The sequence below is a fragment of the Diospyros lotus genome, chromosome 4, assembly GCF_014633365.1.
Source record: "Diospyros lotus cultivar Yz01 chromosome 4, ASM1463336v1, whole genome shotgun sequence".
Lineage (NCBI taxonomy): Eukaryota > Viridiplantae > Streptophyta > Magnoliopsida > Ericales > Ebenaceae > Diospyros > Diospyros lotus.
The window spans coordinates 43,237,686-43,261,674 of record NC_068341.1 but is presented as its reverse complement, the minus strand read 5'-3'; the positions used below and the strand labels follow the sequence as shown (position 1 = coordinate 43,261,674).

The 23,989-nt window shown below is 33.2% G+C and overlaps 2 protein-coding genes across 2 annotated transcripts; both read left to right on the top strand.

The window, feature by feature from the left end:
* Positions 1–2,589: 2,589 nt before the first annotated feature.
* Positions 2,590–9,020, top strand: LOC127800207 (MADS-box protein JOINTLESS-like). The gene is made up of 8 exons (XM_052334689.1): positions 2,590–3,186; positions 6,240–6,318; positions 6,402–6,466; positions 6,982–7,081; positions 7,180–7,221; positions 7,543–7,584; positions 7,669–7,805; positions 8,687–9,020. The coding sequence occupies exons 1-8, from the start codon at positions 3,005–3,007 to the stop codon at positions 8,703–8,705; spliced, it is 666 nt and encodes a 221-aa protein (XP_052190649.1). The 5' UTR covers positions 2,590–3,004; the 3' UTR covers positions 8,706–9,020.
* A 3,464-nt stretch (positions 9,021–12,484) lies between these two features.
* On the top strand, positions 12,485–21,929 carry LOC127800110 (guanosine nucleotide diphosphate dissociation inhibitor At5g09550). Its single transcript, XM_052334543.1, has 13 exons — positions 12,485–12,646; positions 13,546–13,608; positions 13,709–13,792; positions 14,844–14,951; positions 15,028–15,200; positions 16,899–17,010; positions 17,441–17,521; positions 17,601–17,663; positions 18,636–18,737; positions 18,822–18,946; positions 19,830–20,040; positions 20,601–20,675; positions 21,399–21,929. Exons 1-13 carry the CDS (start codon positions 12,560–12,562, stop codon positions 21,450–21,452), a joined length of 1,338 nt encoding a protein of 445 aa, XP_052190503.1. The 5' UTR covers positions 12,485–12,559; the 3' UTR covers positions 21,453–21,929.
* Positions 21,930–23,989: the final 2,060 nt, after the last annotated feature.

The window sequence follows — 23,989 nt, the reverse complement described above, 5'->3', positions numbered from 1 at the left end:
GTGGTTTTTGTCTGGTGTTTCATTATTTTTCTCCTCCCGTAGGCGCTCCAGTTCGGATAGTCCGGGCGGCTGGGATATCCGGGCGGGGGTGCTTACACAGTCACTATAGATCATATTCAAATTTACCTCCCATATAAAAAATTATGGGACCGAGCGACGAGGGGCCCGCAAGGAAGGGCATCCCAAGAAAAAATAATTACAATCTCTCAAACCTTATCTAGAAGAAAAAATAAAAAGATAACCATTAACCCTCTACGATAGAAATAGATAGGCTATAGGTTAATTAGACAATCACTCAACTTTAGTGTATCTTAGTCACAATCTATGATTATCTCAATCACATCTTAACTATTATTATTTTAACTCCTAACATAAACAGTTTACCGCAAGTGTTTAGGAGTTTGGAATACTGTGAGATTATAGATTTGATTATGCTTTCGCGTGGAATTATGTAATCGTTTATCTCTATCTTAGAGGCCAGGTCTTGGGATTCGGCTCGCAGCAAAATTGTCCGTACACCTAGGTCGGGTTAAGGCAAATCGTGAGTTTCTCATGTTAAAAAAAAAAAAAAAAACTAATATTATCTCAAAGAAAGTTAGTTGTGTTTATCTTAATTCGAATTTAACCACTATTATCTCCAAGAGAATAAATGATAATTATTTTCATCACATCTTAACCATTATTATTATATAAAAAAATTCAAACTCTTTTTAATTAAACTTACAAAACATGATTTCAAATAAATATGAGTTAAGATATGAATTAATCTCTTAATACTAAATAACATTTTCATAAAAAAATCCCTTTTCTATCTCGAGAAATTTGCAAGAGTGTTATAATTTTTTAAAATATTCGAATAAAATACTATATTTTTCAAAATATTTAACAAATTACTATAATTCTTTCAACTCAACATGCTACGTTAAAATGTGAGTTTTCTGATGAGTTAAATTCATTGCTAGGAGCAGCGAGATATAACAAAACATACTTTCTAATATCAACTTTAGTTAATCTTAATCTTTACCTTTGCACAACATATTTCGACATTTTTTCTTGATATTCAGGCAAAATTTTAAGTTTTCTCAAACTCACTACTACGATTAATAGTGAGATACAATGAAACACATTACTCCCAGTAACAAATTTAAAGCAATTGAAAATTTTGTTTTAGTTTCGAGCAACAAATATAGGAAAATGATAGATAAGAGGAAGGATTGAAATAAATTATACTTGTTAACGAGAGTAGCACGTTTTGTTGTATCTTACTATTTTTAGTAACGAGTCTAACTTGTTAGAAAGCTCTTATTCCAAAATGACACTCTAAAGTTAAAAAAAAGAAGTGTAATATTTTATTAAAATATTTAAAAAATTATAATATTTTAGATGCTTCTCATTTCTCCCCCTCTCTCGCCTAGTGCCGGCTCAAGACATAGACCATTGAGGCCTATGCTATGCCTAGGACCCCCAAAAAATAGCAGGCAAGCAAAAAAAAATTAGTTGAAGTTATATCAAAGAGTGTATTTCTTACATAGTAGTAATTGTACAAATAGTATATTTCTCACATTAATTTGGTTTAAGGCAAAAAATATCTTACATAATTTAGAATAATATAAAAATTAAAAATGTGAGTAGATAGTCATGATCATTGATGGTGTGAACAATCTGAATTAATAAATAAATTTAGAATTATAATTAGACAAACTACTATTATATTAGATTTTTAAGTATAAGTTAAATTTTTTATAATATATTTTCTCTTCAGATAACATGTATAATTAGACTTTTAATGCAAATAAATCTAATCTATTTATAGAACTGAACCTATTGTATATGTAACACCCAATCTAGTTAAAGTGTTTTCATAATTTGAAATTTTTTTTGTTTAAATATTTAAAATTTTATAAAATATGACATGCTTTGTGATATTGATAGTTTAGATTTATTTTCAAAATTAAAAATTTTAAAAGAAATTACAATCATAGAAATAAAAATATCACTTACGATACTAAATTTTATAAATAAGGTATTTTTTTTTAAATACATAAATAATTTATAGAATACTATTAATCATTCATTTTAATGTAATTTCAGTAAAAATGAATTTTTTAAAATTAAAATTAATAAAATTTTATTTATATTTAATTATTTATAAAAAATATTAAATAATTTAATTATATTGTCAATTAAAAAAATTTACTTTTTAAATTTGAATATAAAAATTTAATTAATAAATTTACATCTTAAAAACAATAAAATAAGAAAAATACTAGTCGTACATCATTATATACATTTTACGCTACACAATAATACTAAAATATTTAAAATGATTGATGCGGTGAGACATATAATTAAAATATCCCTCGTTTAAGACAATGAGATGCTAAGACACGGTGATACGAGAAACGAGATATAAAAGGTATTTTTATTATTTATAATATATTATATAATTTAAGGTGTATTAATAATGTACCTAGTCCATAAAATAAAACCGGGGACTCTCTGCGATTATTCCATAGGTGACTTTTTTGCCAGCAGCAGCGCCTTCCAGTCCCCAAAGTCCAAAGCAGTCTGCCCACTCAACCCAAAGCAGCCAACACGCTGCTCTCTCTCTCTCTCTCTCTCTCTCTATCAATCAATCTATATGTCTATAAAAAGCACACCTTTCTTTCTATTTATGAGACCCAACCCTAAACTGGAAGGAAGCCAAATGGTTGTTGATGATTCTATATATTCCCACCTAATCCCTGGATTGCTTCCTTCCTTTACTCTCCAGCAGTATCCTATTCCTGACCCGATGTGGGTTTTCCCAGGAACACTCGTCTTCCTCTGGATCTGAAACCAAGCTTCCGCTGGTTGGCTTTTTTTGATGGCTTCTTCGTTCCTCTAAATTTGGCAAGAAACCGCCGTTTTTGGTTCGCTTCTGCCGCACACAAGCTCCATAATACAGAAATAAGAGGAACCTCCATCGCCCAGTACCCCCCTCAAGAACAAGGAATCGGTGGAGATGGCGAGAGAGAAGATTCAGATCAGGAAGATCGACAACGCGACTGCCAGGCAGGTCACCTTCTCAAAGAGGAGAAGAGGCCTTTTCAAGAAAGCCGAAGAGCTCTCCATTCTCTGCGACGCCGATGTTGCTCTCATCATTTTCTCCGCCACCGGCAAGCTCTTCCAGTATTCCAGCTCCAGGTCTCTCTCTCTCTCTTTCTCTTTCTCTATACATATACACGCTCATACAATCTCTAACCATACTAGGGTTCTGTTCTCTCTCTAGAATCGAGTTGTTTTTTTCAATAATTATTGTTGGGATTCTAAATGGGCGTCGTGATTATGGATTGATAGATCTCTTTCAGAATACAGTCTCGAGATCTGCTCGTCTTTAAGCTAGGATAAGCTTCGACCCTATAACGGCAACTCTTAACTAGCCTCAACTTTATTCTCAGGATCAGGGTTAAACTTTTCTGCTCCTTTCTTTTTTCTGGTTCAGTTAAGTTTCTGTGCTTTTGCTTCTGCCTGTTATGGTTTGGTTGCCCCATTTTATCTGTGAATCTATACAGCTTATCATTCCTCAATGAAAGTGAAGATATGTTGTTCTTTCTCGTTAGTATGAGCTCTCATTTAAATTATATTTGGCTTCTGAAATTACTGAGAAGTTTGATGAGTTACTACTAATGCAGTGATTTAGTACAGAAGGTTTTGAAGTGTATTCTTTCTTCGTTTCTAGACATTTTATGCCTATTTTTCTTAACTTCCTCGGAGCAAAAAAGAAGAAGATTGTGCAAGGTTTGTGGACTAGATTTGGGGAGGCTGATAACGTTTACCATCTTAAGAATGAGAGCCCACCTAAAGATGATCCAAAGTTGGAAAATAATATTTTCACAGAATTTTTGTACAAAAAAAGTATGATCATAACAATAATATTGCAGTAATAGTAATGAATGGGTCAAATTTTCATATTTGCAAATTTTTTATATAATTTTTATTTGCATATTATTATTGTTAAAAAATAATTGTCTCTTATGTCCATTACATAAGCGTGCCTACCTTTTCTAATCAAGCCTTACTGTGGCCATGTTTAGTACTGATCATCAGGACTCTTTGAATCTGATGAAATGAATTCGCCACTAAGGTTTCTAAGAATTATTATGCACTTGCAGGTTCCAAAAAGATCATATTTAGCAACTGTTGGGGAATTTTTTTTTTTTTTTTAAGATAACTGTTGGGGAAATTTATGGGGGATTCTGTATAAAGTGATTTTGACAATGACAAATCACTGTTTTTAAAGTGTTATTTATTTTAATGGCACCGCCAAGAGTTATCGGAAGTCATAGAAATTTGCAGCCAACAATTTATGAAGATTTCCCTTCAGAGAAACTCGGTATAGTTTGATTGGAGATGGAGGGAAGGAATTAAGGGTTGTGATTTCATTAATATGGATTCACCTATTTATAGTAGGCGAATAGACACATCTATTTGTCTAAAAGTCATATCTCTTTCATCTAATAAAGGGTGCAATAATATGTAACAATTGTGTTCTTCTATATAAAGTCATGCCCCTAAAACGTCAAAAGACGTGTCTCCGGATTTAAGCCAAAAGACGTATCTCTTTATAAATAATTATAACTTTCCAAAATGATTATATTTATTTACAAAGGGCTATATCTGTTGAAAACACCACTAATCATATTTCTTTTCCTTATCTTATTTCATAGAGTAAATTATTAAAAATATCATATTTACCAACATCAACATTAATTGTTGGATAAATAACAGTATAAGAAAATGAAACTAAGTCCAAGAAATCTAGTACATCATGTGGAACAGTAACTGTCTAGTAGCAGTGGAGCATTCGTTGCAATAATGGCAAGGTTACTCTTTTATGACCATTCGTTGCAATGGCAAGGTTACTCTTTTATGACCAGAAAGTTGTGAGTTTGATTTGTGAAAATAACCTTTTGCAAAAAAATAAGGGGAACGCTATGAACAAATGCGCCCTCTCCTAATTCTCGCAAAACCAAAAATCTTATACACTAAATACGCTCTTTTAATAAAGTATATGGCAATGGCATATCAGAATTTATAAGCTTCTTAGCAACTTTTCTTATTGGCAGTGGTGGCGCATGTTTATCACTGATAAAGAGTATGATTCATTGTAAGCATAATTTTCAAACCCAACTTTGCAAAGGAAATCATTCTGCTGATGGTTGTGTAAATTTGATGTTTCAAAAATTGATTTACATGCGAGGGGGATTTGGTTGACCCCTCAGTTGTTATGCCTTTCTTGTGTCACAACTTGAGGATAACCTTGGTATGGGTTTGAGGTACTGACGTAAACAAGTTGAGTTGAGTTGACCTGAGCTTAATTATGTTTGAGCTTAGTTCATTTATATTTTAAGGTGTTCGAGCTTCACTCATTTGTGACCCGAACTCTATAAATTAAGATTGTTTAGGATTAATTTATTAACATGCTATGGTGTTTGGGTTAGACTTGGACCCAACCTGTTTAACTTAAAAGAGACAAATTTGATCTTGTGAACTAGCTTCCTTGTGAACAAGACGGGAGACCATTAATAAGTTTGTTTCTATTCAATAAACGAGTTTGTTTATGAGCAATAAATGAGTTTGTTCTCAAGAGCAAAGACAATCATGAATAATAAGTAATAAATAAGCTTTAAATGAGTTTTAGTTAAAATAGAACGAGCCTATATTTATATACACACACATATAAACAATAAATGAGCTTATTTATAAACATAATTAAGCTGGACAAATCTATATTCGGGCTTGGTTCGTTTATTCATCCAAGTTGGTGGATTAGGAAGTTCGTGTTCATTCCTGCACAGTTGTAATTTGCCCCAATGAAAGTAAGGTTGGCAATGGAAGTTTCTAGCCAAATGAATTGAGGATAAAATCACAGGTTTCCTATTAATAAGTTTGGTTCATTTATTCATCACTGCTGCTGTTTGCTCTGTCAATACTGATGTAAGTATGATAATGGATGTAATAGAATACTTGTCCTATATCCATGGTAATAGAATACTTTCCCTATATCCATGTCATTGCATCATTCTAATTTTGATCCCTCTTGAAGCTATTTGAATTGATTGAATGCTTTGCACCATCTGTTTGATGTTCATGCTTAGGAGGCCTTCAGATTTTTAAGGATAAGCTTGGTTATGGGTTCTAACTTGCAAACCACTTGCATGATAAGCGATATCTCTAACGCATTTTCCCTTCTGTAGTATGAAGGAAATACTTGAAAAGTATAACTTGCACTCAAGGAATCTTGAGAAACTGGAACAGCCCTCTCTTGAGCTGCAGGTAAATTGCTTATTGCCATGGCTTCACAAGTTAATCACTGTTTCTTCGCTCTTGTCTTCTTAAACATCAGCTGATCTCTGTAGCTAGTAGAGAATAGCAACTACCACAGATTAAGCAAGGAAGTGGCTGAGAAAAGCCATCAGCTAAGGTATGTGATTATTCTGGCATTTTCATATTCTACTTGTTGAAGGAAAAAAAATAAGATGAGAAACAAAACATGAGATCCAATCACGCTCAAACACAAGGGATTTTTATGTCGAAAACCCAAAAAAGGGAAAAAAAATTACGGCCGTCAGGACGACAGAGAAAAAATATCATTATGTAGTAAAGTTTACAACTACAAAACCTAATATTCTCTCTCTAAACCTAAGTCCCAATTACATCTAATTTCTAACTCTCATTAGTTTCTCACAAGTGATTTGCTCAGCTTGAATAATAAGCCAAACATCATATTTATAGACTAGTTTCCTTGTTCGTCAAGGGTAAGGTTTCCTTACCTAATAACAATTAACAATTGATTATGAAATAGGATTACAAACTAAACAAAAAACCAATATTAGGAATAAGAAATAATCTTCAAGAATAATTAGGATTTCTCGCTGAAAATCGTAACAGTTACCATATATGTTAGTCCATACAAAGTACTAATCCTATTAAAAACAGGCAAATGAGGGGAGAGGAGCTCCAAGGGTTAAATATCGATGAACTGCAGCAGCTAGAGAGGTCCCTCGAAGCTGGATTGAGCCGTGTGATACAGATAAAGGTCCCCAGTTATATCTGTTTAGTGTCACATGTTTGTACTACACAGCCTCCCCTTTGTCCAGAATTTATGTCACTCAAATATTGTTCATGTGGCTGCAGGGTGAGAAGATAATGAAAGAGATTGCCCACCTTCAACAAAAGGTCAGAAACCAAACGCGATCACTGCAAGTCACTCAAAAATCAAACACCAATCGTGCCACAAACATGTTTTCATACTTTGTTAAATCATCCTATTATATATACCTAATCTTTTACTATGTACCCTCTGTCTTTGATCTCGAGAATATTGCAAAAAACATGTTTTTATGCTCTGTTCGATCGTCGGCCTATACTATGATCTTTTGCCATATATACCCATCTGCCATTGCTTTAGTTGATTAAGGGCGCTACATTGACTTAGTTTTGATCATGTTCTCTCCCACCCTTCGTCTCACTCGCCCTCAAATGTGACGTAACATGTAGGGAGCGCAGCTCATGGAGGAGAACGAGAGACTGAGACAGCAAGTATGGATTTTCCATCTACTCTTCTTTTCCTTTCTTGGGCTTTTGCATGAATACTAATGGGAACTAGGTGATATTTGGCTCAAGATCATCGAAGTATCCAATGCTCGAAAGCACCCTGGCACAGAGGAAGGCCAATCCTCAGAGTCAGTCACCAACATATGCAACTCCAGCACGGGTCCTCCCCCCGACTCTGAGAGCTCGGACACATCCCTCAAGCTGGGGTGAGCTTCTTGAACTTAGCCCCAGTTGTTTTTGGGGCCAAAGCATATTCTTGCCCTTCAACTTTCACATTTTTTTCTTGTGAAATCTTAACTTTTCGTGGTTCCAAATGTGTCCATGAATTTGCAAAATTACTACATTTAAGCACCTTTTTAACCTCCTCATGCTTAGACACAAACATGCATGTTCTTTAAGCACTTGAGAGGCAAAAATTGGCCGACGGATGTTTTCTGCTTCAAATCGCTTAAAAGAAACAGAAACCCAAAAGAAAAAAGGGGAAAAAAATGGAGTGAGTCTCATCCTAAACTGGGGGAGTTGATAGGGTTGGAGGCCTATCACCCAAAAGAAAAAAAAGGGAAAAAAAATGGAGTGGGTCTTATCCAAAACTGGGGGAGTTGATGAGGTCGGAGGCCTATCGCTGGTTCTTGGTCTCTGAAGTGATTTGAAACAGAAAATATTCGTTGGCTGATTTTTGCCTATCAAGCTCTCAAAGAACGTCGTATCGCTGACTTACATAAATAGGTTAAAAGGTGTTTAAATAGAGTGATTTTGCAAGGATGTCCGGGTTTTAAAAATTTTGAGTGTATTTATGATGAAAATAGTTAAAATGATTTTTTGTTGTTTTGATTTATTTTTATAAATTTTTTTATTATTTTCAAAAATATGTTTTAAAAAATATAAAAATAAACACGTTTTTGTTTTAAAAAATTGAAAATTAAAAACTAAAAAAGAGAGTGAAGAGGATAAGGTCTTACCATTTTACAAGAAAAAAAATATAAAAGTTTTGGGTAATAATATGCTTTTAGCCTTATTTTCAGTTTTTCTGCGTGCTCTTGCGCCGTCTGCTGACACCGCCTTCTATCTTGCTGGTCTAATTGTGCAGGTTGCCATACTCAGGCTGAAGGGAAGCTTGTCCATAATGGGAGGAGATTGATCTAGTGCTGAGTGGGGAGCAGAAAGAGTAACCCTACTATTGTAGACATATGATCACTCTGAATTTCTGCAGCCAAATGTCATGAACTACAAGACCTAGTCTATCTGTGTGTGAAGCAAATGAACTGAGTCCAAGCATGGGCTTGCTATATGTTGTATTATTCCCTTGTTCCCGTCAAATAACAAATCCTAGGTTTCTTCTAAACCTATAACAAATTGTTGGTATTTTATGAAGAAAGAAAAAAAGAGAAGAGAAAAAATAGTAAAGTAAAAGTCATATATTTTATTCAATTATAAATTTTAATTTATATAACTAAAATGTAAATTGAAATAAGCATAAAGTGGAGAATAATATAGTATAATATTTAGTCAAAATAATTAATAAATAATATCAGATATTTGTTAATTTATTGGTTATTGATAATTTTAATTTATTTTGATTTTTTCAAATCACGTCAGCAGTTACTAAGTTAAAATTTAGCACTTCTCTTTGATTTTGAGGCTTTAAATGTAAATTTTAAAATTTAGCATGTTTTAGATATAGGCATCTAGCCCTTCTTCTCGAGGGACCTGTGAGATTGAGTGAATAAAAAATAGAAGGCTCAAAAAAATATGTGTTTGTAGATGTTTCTTTTGAAGAAACATTATAGGAGTTCTTTTTTTTGAGGAAACAATTGCATTAGAATCATCAAAGAATGTTGAGGTTGTGGATCAAGTTTCTCAAAATGGAACTGCTTCTGCATCTGAGGTTGGTGTTTCTCAAGATTCATCGTCAACTCGGGAAAAAAGTTATGGTTTGTCAGTGGAAGCTTTGAAAAAGTGATGGAAGATCCAATTATGCAGAAGATGGTTTATCCATATCTGCCAGAAGTGATGAGAAATCCTTCTATATTTAAATGGATGGCTAAGTCAAAATTCAACACAAATTAATAATTCATCGATAACGAAAATAAAATTTGGAATAATGCTATTGGTACACCTTTGTGTACACCTTGGACTACACAAAAGTGTTCCAATGACAAAAATATCCCTTTGAAGCGCATAGAGGCGTGTGAGGTGCATGGAAAGGCGCAGGATATTTTGGTCATAATACCCCTTACGTAGTCTAAGATGTACAAAAATGATGTACATGTAGTATGATTCTAAAATTTATTGAATCAAATATCATGAATTTTATGTCAATTATTTATGGGAGTCGCTGGTTTAGGTTTCAGATGCAAAATATGTAGACAAAAGAATACACTTGAACTTAAAAATTGACTAACTTCTCTTCTAAGCTTTAACTTGTCTTTTTGGCACCATGAATCGATTCTCCTGAAAGGCCAATTATAGCAAGCAAGCATATTTTTGTATGGGCGGGGCATATTAGAGTCGTGCAACAGTGCTCGAAAGAAGTTGACGTACGAATTTACTAAAAAATTATGGGTGGGCTTTAACATTGTTGAAGTTTGCCCACACTGTGATGAAATCAGCTGGGTGGACTTCATCACAGATGAAATCTGCCCCGTTCAGTTTGGTCCGCTCAAATTTTATTTAAACGCACGTGCGGTGTTTTCAATACGAGCGGCAATTTCAAGATAGGATATTTTTGACATTTAATATCTTTAGTCATCCTATACGTTAACCAATACAGACAAAGTAGAATTATCCGGCATATTATATGTAATGATTTTATCACTAATAATAAATAATAAATAAAAAATAAAGTTATCACTCAAGTTTTTATAACTTTTGGTTCGCTATCCCAGTTATGATTTTCTTATTTCCAGATGCAAAGGTCTTTTCTTTTCGAGCTAGTTATAGTCGAGAAGAGATTAAAAAATACTAACATCTATATGCATGATTGTAAAATTATGTATCTCTACTTTCGTAGTTTATAAAGATTACTTACGATTTTCTTAACAATTAACTCATTTATTATAATAGATTTAATCGTGGGTTTGAATCTTGTGTTCTATATATTAAATATATCAAAGTTAAAATAACGAATTTATTATTTTTTATAATAATTATAACTTTAACCAAATATTTTCTTCTATAAGGACAGCGTCATTATTATCACATGCAAAGGTATTTTAATTGCTCGTTTGCATCCTTTTATCAGGAAAAAAAGAAAAAAAAAACTTATAAAGTTACCCATTTATACTTATTTCCTCTAGCGAGTATCCTATATATAAGTATGTTTTTAGTCATTCCAATTGGGTTTCACCCCCAGTAAACAAACATTTATGACAGTTATCTCTTCATTGTTATGAATATACGATGACACATTTAATTGTGATTTTAATTTTTTTTAATCAATATAAATCAAAATTCCTAAATTTTGTTTTTCATAAGTTTCAAATTTATATTTTCTTTTTCTGGTGACAAATTTCATCTTATAAACTATTATATTATAATTAAAATAAAATTTTTATAAAATGATTATAAGATTAAATAGTTTTATTACATAACACAGTCTTAAGTCGCATGAAAATAGAAAGAGGAAACAAATATAATATAAAACGAAAATAAGAAAACGACATTTTGCCAAAAAAGTAGGAAATGAAAAATATAAGGACATTTTTGTAAGTATAATTTTTAAAATAAAAATTTATAAAAAATAATTATTCAATCAAATATTAACATAAATTCTATCGTCAATTCAAACAATTATAAACATAATGTGTTTTTGTCATTAACATAATCTCAATGACATCATAGATGGAATTGTTTTAATATCTAATATGGTCGTGAAACAGAAATGTGTTTTTAATATTTTTTTTAATATTATGAAATGGTTCTGAAACGTTTCCTTAATTTTAGAAACAACTTATCGACATTCGATTTCAGCCGATCGTTATTCATTTTGGGTCGCGGTGAGTAAATCCAAAATACCAAGAAGAAGTATAAGGGGGGACAAACAGCCCTTATCGTCTACACAAAATTGGGAGTGAGATCCTCATTACAAGGAATATGGGTTGTTGCAGATAAAGTAAACGGACTCTACTTCTGACTTTTCAGCAATTTTGCCACTCATGCGAGTTGGAGGTTTTAGACCAGCGACCTGGATGGTCTAGTGATTTGGAGGATATTTCCGAATGTTCGTTAGTCGATTGTTGGGGGCTCATTGGGAGCTCCCCAGATGCTCGTTTTACGAGTTTCAAATTTCGGTGGTGGCTGGACTTTCCATGGTGAGGTCGTCTGGACTTTCTTGGCTTCGGGTGATTGGGCCAGTCCATTGGATTCAGTCTGGTCCATGTGGGGTGATACGAAAAATACATATAACACAACTCAAATATTTTTTTTTAATATTTCTTGGTGTTTTTATGTAGAAAACGTTTCGATATCGAAACAATATTATTTCAATATTTTTATACATCAGATACATAGTCTGTTAAATAACAAAAACTATAGTACATGCAAGATATAAACACAAGTGTTACGACGATAATTATTTTTTACTAAAATGTCTCAAATTCTTATAAAAGTTTCTTAATTTTTTAGTTTGAATAAAATTTAATTAGTTTTGATTTATTTGAATGAAACCATGTTTCTTTTTCAAAATTTCGATTTGATTTGAACACCAAATTACAGTATAACCAAAGCCCTTTCAATTTGGAGCGGTCCTACCGGCTTTCCCGGTAATGCCGGTCGTCTCGCTTGAGACCTTTGCGTTCGTTCATGAGTTCATTTCTCCGCCTACTTAACTAACTACTCGTTCCAATTCCTTTCTTTCTTCCCTCTGTATACAACAGTCTCTCTCTCTCTCCTCTCTCTCACTCACTCGCTCTGTTTCTCTCTCTCTCTCTCTCGAGCGCTCTCTTGCTCGCGAGTTCTCGCAATGGATGAAGAATACGATGTTATAGTGCTGGGAACAGGCCTCAAGGAATGTATTCTCAGCGGCCTCCTCTCTGTTGATGGACTCAAAGTAAGCCTTCTCTTCCATCTGTCTTTTCTCCTTTTGTTCGAGCTTTCTGTTCGCATGCAGATGTAGTCAGCTTCATGATGTATCGGTATCCTCAAGAATTGCTAAAATTCCTCGTGGATTTACCGTTGCATCCTTTGATTAATGCAGATTGATTGATTGCCGATCGTGCTTTTATATGCTCGGTTTTACTTGACTGTAATCGTGCTTCGATCTGTTTTTGTATAATATCTATCTGATAAAATGAGCTCCTCAAATAACAGTTTAGGACGATACCAATACATTCATCACCTATGCGAACATAAACTGTTAATTATGTATATAATAGGTGATTTATATATGTACGTACGTACGTACGTACGTATGTATATATATATATAGATAGATATTTGTTCTCCGCTTCTTTCTAAGACGTGTCGGGATTTGATTTTGATAACCGCTCAGAGAATAGAAGCTTGGCCACGTAATTATGGATGCCAGCCACAACGTTATTTTCATGTAGAATCAATTCATTCCTGTCTGGCTTGTGATTTCCTGATCCAAAATGGAGTTCTTGAGAGATCTTTTGCAAAAAAATTTCCTGGCATCAATGTTTTGGATAATTAAATGTAAAGTAATTTGCCGGAATAGGTTCCTTCCTCTGGATAACTATATGCGTCATTTTAAGCCACTAACGAACCATTTCTTTCCTTACCCTTTATGCTTGCTACTAAAGAAATAAACCATGCTGAGTGTGCCGTGAGTGTGATCATGAGATTGGAAGATCTTAGGCTCTCTTAGTTTGAATAATAATGCACTTGATTACACAGGACTTTTGCAGGTCCTCTTTTCTTGATTTTATAGCATACTTGCGAATCACAAAGTCGTAGCTTATTTATGATTTTGCTTCCTCTTTGGAACAGGTATTGCACATGGATAGAAATGATTACTATGGAGGAGAGTCCACCTCACTTAATCTCAATCAGGTAGAACTACTATTACATACTTAAATCGCTTTATTGGTGTTAAAAAAACATATCTTCTCTATGCATATGGAATTGAGTTATTTTAACCTGTGGCTTATAGCTTTGGAAACGATTCAGGGGCAGTGACGCCCCTCCAGAACAGTTGGGCTTAAGCAGAGATTACAATGTTGATATGATCCCTAAGGTATGCAGAGTTTTCTTCTTCTACTTTATTTATCCTTGTCCAATGTTCAATCCAACCCCTAAGGCGTAATGGCCAATCATTTGGTTTCTGGTTATCCATCACTAAAAAAATTCAATTGAAAATTTTGTGTTGTTACAATAATTCAAACTAACTTCACTCACAAACTTTTAGCCTCTTTGAACTCAAAACACGTTTGCACTACGATCGTAGTTGCAAACATACAGCTCAAGTGGCTGTGAGAAACTAAATGAAGCCTTAATTGACCACAGTCTTAACCTGATCCATTAATATTACCTCAAGAGGTCCAAGTTTGTGGAATCCAGCTTCACATCTTAATTATACTGTCAGTTGATTTGCAGTACATTGTTCAATTTACAGAACACATTTCCAAGTTCTATGACGAAGAATAGGATTTTAGATAACTGCATTCCAGCAGTGATTATTTGAATGTAAAGAGAAAGCAACATAGATAAATGACAACTCCAATTGACGTTAGCATAGCAAATGAGAAGGTAGCAAAACATTAAGAAGTGCTGCCTTTCATTCAAGTTTAACTGAGCATGACTAGCTGTTGACCACATTTACAAATTTATTAGATGTTAGAAATAATTCAGCAGGGAGTAATTGTTATCGTGGATATATGATCCCTATTGTGGTTATATTTTATTAGTTCCTAGTAGAAAAAAGGCTTTTAATGGGAGAAATTAGATAAATGAATGCATAAAAATTACGATACGGATGAAAATGAAACATTTGCAATAAAAGTGGTTTCATATCTTTCAAAAGAAAAAAAAAAAAGATCAGAGGATTATATTCCGACTGGATCAAGAATGAAGCAATTTTCTTCAAAAATTATTTCATTTCCTTTAGTTTTGTTGAATTTAGAATCATGAAAAGAATTAGTAGGAAAGTTGTTAGTTTAAGCTTGATGTGCACATAGATTCCCCACTCACTAGCTCTTAATAATAGTGCTCTCTGGATGAGAAATGATTCTAAGACTATTCTCTTGTACTGGTTATCCTGATGTTTCATTATTTCATTGCATTGACAGTTCATGATGGCCAATGGTGCCCTTGTTCGTGTTCTCATCCACACCAATGTCACAAAATATCTTAATTTTAAGGCTGTGGATGGTAGTTTTGTGTACAACAAGGGGAAGGTTAGAATCTATTTTTTTCATAAATAACATACAAAATTTCAAATATTTTTATGTCAATAATAAGTTACCATTTCAGATTCACAAAGTACCAGCTACTGATGTGGAAGCACTTAAATCACCTCTTATGGGATTGTTTGAGAAGCGTCGTGCTAGGAAGTTCTTCATTTATGTGCAAGATTATGAAGACAATGATCCAAAATCCCATGAAGGACTAGACCTCAACAAAGTTACTGCAAGAGATGTTATTTCGTACTATCTAACCCTTATCTTCTTCTCCTTTCCGTATTGGTTACTTTGCTTTATTTATGCTATTAGATACACGTCTGCTGGAAATATAGGTTTACACGTGTATATTTCTTGAGAAGTTATCATTGCCATATTTTCTGCAAGTTTGAGATTGAAATGGAACAGACGATGTTAGTTCAGATTTTACCACCTAACCAAAGGAAAAGGGAAGAATAAATATGATTTATATATGTTTTGAAACTCATCTTCTTTAATTATGACCTATGATGTGTTATATAGGTGAAGAAATTTATGGGGTGTGTTTTGTAAATAGTATCAATGTTATAGAGGCTGAGAACAAAAGTGCAAAGCTATAAGATTTTACACTAATCAATTAGTGAAAGCTAATATCTCCTTTCACTTTATACTTAGTGATAATAGGATACCAACTTTCCAAATCTTAATGTGAACACCAGTATTAGGAACTAATATAGGTAGGAAGTTTGGCAACTAAATATCAGAACTATAAGATAATAAGAATACAATAGATCTGGCAAAGGCAAAGGCGAGAAGTCATAGAATAGATCTGGTAAAGGGAGAAAAATCATTATGTAGACCAGTTTTATCAAAGATCCTTCTGTTCTATTTAAGTTCTCAGAAAACAAAGAAGAGAACTTTACTCAAGAAAGTTGGCTAAAAGCCCAGTGAGAGTGCAGTCCCTAGTTTCACGCACACTATCTATATCCATATAGAATTTGAAATATAATCAACAGCAAGTTTCATGCTTTTGCATATCTTATGGGCTGTCAGGTAGTAATCCTATTTATGCTTGCAGTGCTTGATAACTGTCAACAACACTATTCGTAATCTCTATTTGATCAGAGATTATAAGTAAAATCTCGAAAATTTAAATAAAGAATTATTGTGAATTAGTTGTTTCTAAACTGTAATAAAATAGTTTAGCCTCGAGGCCTATTTGTACTCCCTGTAAACACAAACATGCAAGCACTAACATTCCATTCAGGAGAGTCCTCACATTCATTTAGCTTCTTGCATTCCGCATATCTCTGAGTGCAAGAGAAGCCAAAAAGCACGTGAAAAGTGGATCATAGGATGCTAAAGTGAAATGCCAAGGGGCTAGAAATGTGCTTAGATTATCTTAAACCTATTTGTTGCTATATGAATTTGACCGACATTTTTATGAAGTGATGCTATGTTCTGCACCAAAGACGATAGTGGATCATAAACTGTTACTGAAATCTTATTAAATGGGTTGTAACTGCATCCATTTCTCATATCTCAAAATTTCTTCCTTTTCCTTATTTTTACCGAAAGAACTGAATCTAGAATTTTTGTTACATATAAATTATTATATTAATAAAAAAGGCACCAAGGAGGTGCCACTGGATCGAATAAGAAAGTGCTGAGCCTGGGAATTGTTAAAATTATTTGCAATTTAATCTGTAGAAGGCACATCGTCTTTCAAGTAGTTTCTCCTTGCTCGGTTTTCTAGTGTGAGTGGATATTTTCAAAGAAGTTATGATGATATGCAAATTCCAAATCTGTTATCCATCATCTTGAAGTACTTTTCTCTGAAGCAAGATAAATATAGCGAGTGATTCTTATTTTTATTATTGGTTCCCTCCTTACTTTTTGATAATGACAGTATGGTACTGTAGCTTGACATGTTTTCTCTCTTTTTTTGGTTTTCTTTTGATGTAGCAAGTATGGGCTAGATGACAATACAGTTGACTTTATTGGGCATGCATTGGCACTGCACAAAGATGATAGTTACTTGGACCAGCCTGCCTTGGATTTTGTGAAGAGAGTTAAGGTGATAAAATTGGGTTTTGTTTCTGTTGGAAATTAGCTAAAACCTTTGGTCCTGTAAAAATTCTTCCAAATGACTATCAATTGTCATTGATATTTTAAGAACAGTTCACACTTCTGGAAAACATAAAACCCACAAATTCATATTCCATTATTTGTTATTTGTTATACAAGTCATGAATTCAAAAGTTCTTTTTCATCTTCCCGTTTCCTTGTCTTTTCAATAAAGTTCAAGGAACTTCACGAAAGGGGAACCCAAAGCTTCAGAAAATGAGGTTATTGTAGTCATTTTATTTGTTTGTCAACATATCATTTTAGGCAAGACAAAATTATGATGTTAAAGGAAGGGCATCTAAGTTTCCCTTTTCTCATTCTCTTTTTAGAGATAATAAGTGTCATCAGAAGCTAATTTGCCATAGTTTTGGATTTGAAAGCTATATGCAGAGTCTTTGGCACGCTTTCAGGGAGGATCTCCTTATATTTATCCGTTGTATGGACTGGGAGAACTACCTCAGGTGAGTTGTCATCCAAGTGGAACAAACCTAATTGGTACAATAATTATGTATTCATAACCTTGTGCAACACTATTGGCAGGCTTTTGCTCGTCTGAGTGCCGTATATGGTGGCACTTACATGCTAAACAAACCTGAATGCAAGGTAATTTGTTAATGAGTTTCTATATCTTTTTTTCCCCCTTTTCTGGGGGCTCTCTGACGTTTCTATAAATCAGACAAATAACCTGTCTCTTCGTTCTCTGGATTGTATGTTAGATCTTATTTCAGTGTATGATGTTGGCTAAGCATGTTTATGGGTAGAGGGACTGAAAGGCCGCACAGAATCATTTTTACAATTGGGGAGAAAAAGAGTACTTCTCCAGATTTGATCAACTCCCTAATTTCTTTCCATGCAACCTCCCTGGCAAATGTGTCAGATTGATAATTTTCATAATCTTAACTTGTTCCTCTTGAGTGCAAGAAGAAGACAATACTTTGCATACAAAGATAAGACCACTTGTAGGAGGAGAACCGCATTGTGCAATTATCAAATGCCTGAATGGAAATTTATAAGATGGCTGCACCACCAAAAGAAAAAAAGTAACAATGTACTGGTGTACTTGAAGTTGCAACATGAAATGGAAGTTTGGCTACTGGAAAACAGTGATTGAATAAAGAATGCATTATGAGTAGCTAATGGCTGCCAGTTGTGGCCAAGGGTAATAACAGCTTCTAAATATATATTTTTTTCATGCATAAAGCAACCTAAGGCAATAGGTCAGAAGAGTAAATTTTTTTTCTTTTTTATTTCCTCCAAGAATGACCTGATCTAAGGAGGTGAAGCTAGAGGAGTAATTTAGGTGAAATTGTGGAATCTAGCTGGTAAAGGAAAAGGTCATCGTAAGTGCATGTGGAGGCTTTAGAAGAACATAGTAATTGAGATTTTGAGGGTATGGCTATAAATGGAACTGGATGAGATGAGGTAGGAGTAAAAGGGCTCCGTAGAAGTTGTCTTCTATACCTCTTTTAAGCCAGTAAAAACACTCCTATTTTTCTAGTCTAGACATTATGGAGTTAATTTACTGACCATGTTTTTATTGATTTTGAGTCATCTTGTCTGATTCTGCAATGACAGGTAGAATTTGACAGCGATGGAAAGGCCTTTGGAGTCACATCAGAAGGAGAGACTGCAAAATGCAAAAAAGTAGTATGTGATCCTTCATATTTACCTGACAAGGTAATTTCCAACGAAATCTTTGATCAGTAGCTTGGTTTGTTTGGTTTTATTGGTTTGCATTATCATATCTTGTTTATTTGACAGGTAAAGAAGGTTGGAAAAGTAGCTCGTGCTATATGTATAATGAGTCATCCTATCCCAAATACCAATGACTCTCACTCAGTCCAGGTTATTCTTCCCCAGAAACAACTCGGTCGGAACTCAGATATGTATGTATGCCAACCTCTTGTATTAGTACTAAATTTCTGAACAGGTATTGTGCATTTAGGTCTATGGCATTTGTCTGTAAATAGGTGTTACACATAAATATGCCCATGCTTATTGGATTTTCTTTTTCATTAAAAAGACGTCCTTGATTCACGAGATTTTTTACTTTGTGAGAATTGAGTGAGGGTCATTTTGTACTTAGAATTGCCCTTACTTTGTAAAGAGATTATTTTCACAACTCAAACTGGCTATCTAATCACAAAGGAGAAAATTTACTGTTGTTACCAAGTCACATTTTTAGTGTCTAGAAGTATCAACAGAGACAAAAAAATAAAATAAAATAAATAAATAAAAGAAACTTTGTGGTTGAAGCAAAAGTTGGCAGCTTTTAAAGCAAAAGTTGGCAGCTTTTAAAGCAAAAGTACTGATTGCCAGGGCAGTGCTGAGTCCCTGCTACATGATGTCCAAAAGAGTTGAGGAATAGTAAATTTTAAATGTATTTTGTCATTTCATTCTCAAATAGGGTCAGTGCTCAGTATTCAGATGAAATATTTGAAATAAATTTCTGATTCAGACAGTCTAGAGTTAAACTACCATTAGTTGTACAACGGTTTTCATTTCTTCTACTAATAATTAACTGAATCGGAAGAAGGAAAACACCATGGAAACTAGAAGGATCTGTTTGACACAATGAATATTCACATTCAAAATAAGTCTATTTTTGCAGGACAAAATTTCGTCCTTGTGTAAAAAAAATCATTGCAAAAGCTCAACCCAGTCACTGACTTGCTTAAACTGATACAAAAGAAGGTTACAGGAAAGCAACGGCTTATCATCACAAATTTCATGAATTTGTTAATGCTATTTTTCCTGAATCCGATGCAGGTACCTGTTCTGTTGCTCATATTCTCATAATGTAGCTCCAAAAGGTAAATTTATTGCTTTTGTTACAACGGGGGCAGAAACTGATAATCCCGAAGTGGAACTGAAGCCTGGGATAGAGCTTCTTGGACCCGTAGACGAAATATTTTTTGATACTTATGACAGATATGAACCCATTAACCAGAGTGATGCTGACAACTGTTTCATATCCACTGTAAGTGTAACACAGAATCTTTTGCTTTTTTCCTTTTCCAGCCTCAAGTTTGACTTTAAATTTCTGTTTGCCCTTGACAAATCAAAAGGCCCAATAAGAGGCAATTTAGCCATATTCGACTTTCTTGTCGTAGCTGTATTTGTTCTTATTGGCTATCAGACACGGTATTGATCAACAAATGAAGAACTAACAAAATAGGTAGTGGGCTTTTTCCGGGCCTTCTAGTGAGAATAATACTTAATGGATTAAAGTCAGTAATTTGTTTGCTACAGTGGGAATATTTAAGTTACGGGTTTCATGATGCTAGAAAGTAGGGTAATATAGCATTTTATTACTTCTATCTTCACCATGAGAAGATAGAAATTTGCTGGTTTCACGTTTTCCAAAAACACCAAGATTTGATGGGAAGCACGTGTCAAAGTTTTGGAAGCACTCAACCAATTTCATATAACACTAGGTCGGTCCCTACTCAGAGGCACAAGACCGTTCTGTTTTTGTTCTATTTTTCCTTCTGGAAATTCAAGTGCCCGGCAAATACTGAAAATTTTAATGTCTTGCAGAGTTATGATCCGACAACACACTTTGAGTCAACAGTAGAAGATGTGATTGCCATGTACAGCCAGATAACTGGAAAGGTAATTATCATTTGGATTACTATATATTAACAGCTCTACAGTTAAGTGATGAATGCTGCATGAATTCTTGCCATATTCAAGACGTTATGCACAAAAATGTTTCAAGTACTAACTCGCTTTCTTTTCCTTCAAGAATAGTGCATGGTTTGTTACGGTAACAAATATATTACATAAATTCCTGGAATACCTAACAGTTGATCATTTTCGAAGCTGCCTGTACTAATTGGTCATACCTCTTGGGGCAATACATTTATGCCATTGTCCTGTATCCAAGAAATTTCACTCCCTTTATTAAATTGACGTTGCTTCCATTTTTCAACTGTCCTATTCATTACTGCAATAACAGAATTAATTGACGCATTTCATGAGCATCTACTTTTCTCTTGTTACTTAAATAGAAGGTCTAGAAAATAGTATATCTTCATCTAGTTTATGATTGTCTTGATTTTGGTTTAGCACAAATCCATATTTCCATATCTTTTCACTTTCTGGATCATCAACACCGGAATAGATTTCGCGATGTCTTGGTGAAAATTTGTAGCCACTTGGGTACAATAACCAGTTTTTGACAGGTTAGAATTCATGTAGCTGACGTAGTGGGAGTAAGGCTTGATCTGTTATTTTTGGTTCTAAACTACAATTCATCTTAAATAACTAAACTAGTACTCGAAGTTCCATTTCCAGTCTCTAATAACCAGCTTATATCGTGATGCCATGTTCTAGGCTCTTGACCTAACTGTGGATCTGAGTGCCGCCAGTGCTGCTGCTGAAGAATGAATGTTTGATCCAGCAGAAGAGAAAGAAGGAGGCCAGTCATCAAAGTTCTTCCTATTGCAAAACATAGTCAGCACCCTTCTCTCCAAAAGGCTGATCGCCTTTGTTTGACTAGATTGGCCTAAATCCTCCACTGCTTTAACAGAATTTCTTTCAGCTTATGCTGAGAATTTTTTTTTTTTTTTTCTCCTTCCATTTTACTTTTCATAAACATTTCATTCTGCCAAACAATATTCGAAGTTCCTTATTTTTCGCAGCTCAGATTAGATTGTTGAACTATTTGTTGGCAATTGTTTTGGCATCTTGTCTTTGCCCCAAACAATAGGATTTTAAGAACGTCAGTCAGTATTCTGATCTATTATTGCCACTTAACCCCATTTATAGGAATCAAATGCTCTTGAAGAATTACTAGGATCAAGTCCCTTCCAACTTCCGGAAACTTCTTTAAATACATATGCAGGCTTTCAGAAGACGTAATGTTTATAAGGGAAAATCTGACCTAATTGCTGCAATAGGCATGCGTGCAGGTACAAAATCTGTTATTTGAATGATGATACTCTTTTAATGCAAACAACCAACATTTTTTATGGTCTTGATGGCTATAAACTCCACTTTGATGGTTTCTCTTGCTGGTCGTTGCTTGTTTTATGCTAAGGAGACGTTATTTTTTGGAATTTTTATGAAAACCTTTCATTTGTTTCTCTTCAATGAAAGTTTTATTTTCTCGGAGTGTATCCTAATTTTTTATCTAATTCTTTTTATGATGATCGATTCGACCTCTAATAAAAAAGATTGGTTATATTTCATTTCTTCAACAAGTTTACTAATGAGTACAACAGTTCTATTATTTCACCAGAATTAAGAACTTATAATTAGCTTTTCAGAAAATTTTCAAACAAATAATTTCAACAAAGTCTAATCTTAACTTTCATTGTTTCTACACTTTTTGAATAAACATCTTTCTATTATTTTGAAAAGAATTTAGTACCAATTTACTAGGGAATACAACCAAATGGGTCTAAATTTTTAAATTTTGATTGAGAGAGATTAAACACATTTTCTCTGACAATGTAAATTGTACTTCCATACTCATGTAAATTGAGAGGGACCTTTGTGCTGCTAGCTGAAAGTTTGGATTTTGTTTCATGCTTTGCCAAGTTCTTTATACATACATACATACATATATGTTTTGTCAAGTTATTTAGGCTAAAGGCATATTTAGCCCCTTCACATTTTTTGATTTAACCATTTTACCCCTAAACTTAAGAAGGGCTATAAGTCCCCTCAACTTTTCATTTGACACCTATTAAACACTTAAAAATTTAAAATTACTACAAAATACACGTATGTGACACGCGCTTGTATTTATTTAATATTAAATTTTATATTAATATGATATATATTAATAAATTATAAATTATTATTTTATTATTGATACAATGCAAATATATTGATGTCTAATAAAATCTTATCTGTTAATAAATTATATATTTTTATTTATTAAAATTTTATATTAAGACTATATAAATATATATGTTGATGTCTAAATGAAAATTTTTTATTATTAAATATTGATAAATTATACATAATTATTTATTAAAAATTTATATTAATACAAACCTACACAGTGAACATATATATTTATAATGTGTATAATACATATATTTATATATGTTTATATAAAATTTATATTAATACAAACCTTATATTATATAAATGTATGTATTATACAAACCTTATATTATATATTAATACAAACCTTATATTAAAAAAAAACACATTCTAAGTGCATAAAACTCTCCATTCTACAAAGGTCAAGATGAATTTATTTTATATATATAATCTTTTCCTTATTTTGCAAAAAAATTATTTATGTGACTTGCTTTTTGTTCTTAATTTTATTTCCCACCTATCTCTTTTTCTCGTAAAGCAATCAATCATCTAGAATTTGATCACATGGACTTCTTTATTTACAATAGAAATTTTTATTAAAAATTGCAATTCCTTTTAAGATTATAATTTAATTGAGCCGAGCTTTAAACTTTATTGAGTTTGGGCTCAACTCTTTAAAATTATTGCAAACTTGAGTTTGACTAAGCTCAAAAATGTGTTTGAGCTCGAGCTCATTAAAAATTTATTGAGCTCGAGCTATCTCATTTAACATAATAAATGAACTTCGAACAAGTTCACTAATTTTTTTTTTTTAAATTAAAACTATTAAAACTTTTTTTTACATAATAAAAAATATAACAAATATAAGTATAAATTTTTAAAATAAATATAATAACATGATTTAAACAAACATAAATATCTTTATCACAAACACAAGAATAAATATCAAAATATTAAAATAATAAAAAATATTTATTTCGTGAGCCTATTCATAAACTTGTTTGCGAGCTTGTTTACGAGTCTACTCGCAAGCTGCATGGAGCCGAGTTTTGTTTTACTCCAGCTCGGGTCATCAATAACACGAGCAAATGCAAACGCGCTCCTGTCGAGGAGCTGAATGTGTGAGCAACCTAGCTCATTTTCAACCC

Excerpts from the sequence above, each read along its gene's own strand:
- LOC127800207 (XM_052334689.1), top strand. The coding sequence starts at position 3,005 with ATGGCGAGAGAGAAGATTCAGATCAGGAAGATCGACAACGCGACTGCC. Across the intron at positions 6,467-6,981 it reads GAGAAAAGCCATCAGCTAAG|GCAAATGAGGGGAGAGGAGC; the intron begins GTATGTGATTAT and ends TATTAAAAACAG. Across the intron at positions 7,082-7,179 it reads GCCGTGTGATACAGATAAAG|GGTGAGAAGATAATGAAAGA; the intron begins GTCCCCAGTTAT and ends ATGTGGCTGCAG.
- LOC127800110 (XM_052334543.1), top strand. The coding sequence starts at position 12,560 with ATGGATGAAGAATACGATGTTATAGTGCTGGGAACAGGCCTCAAGGAA. Across the intron at positions 13,609-13,708 it reads CCTCACTTAATCTCAATCAG|CTTTGGAAACGATTCAGGGG; the intron begins GTAGAACTACTA and ends TGTGGCTTATAG. Across the intron at positions 17,011-17,440 it reads ATTTTGTGAAGAGAGTTAAG|CTATATGCAGAGTCTTTGGC; the intron begins GTGATAAAATTG and ends TGGATTTGAAAG.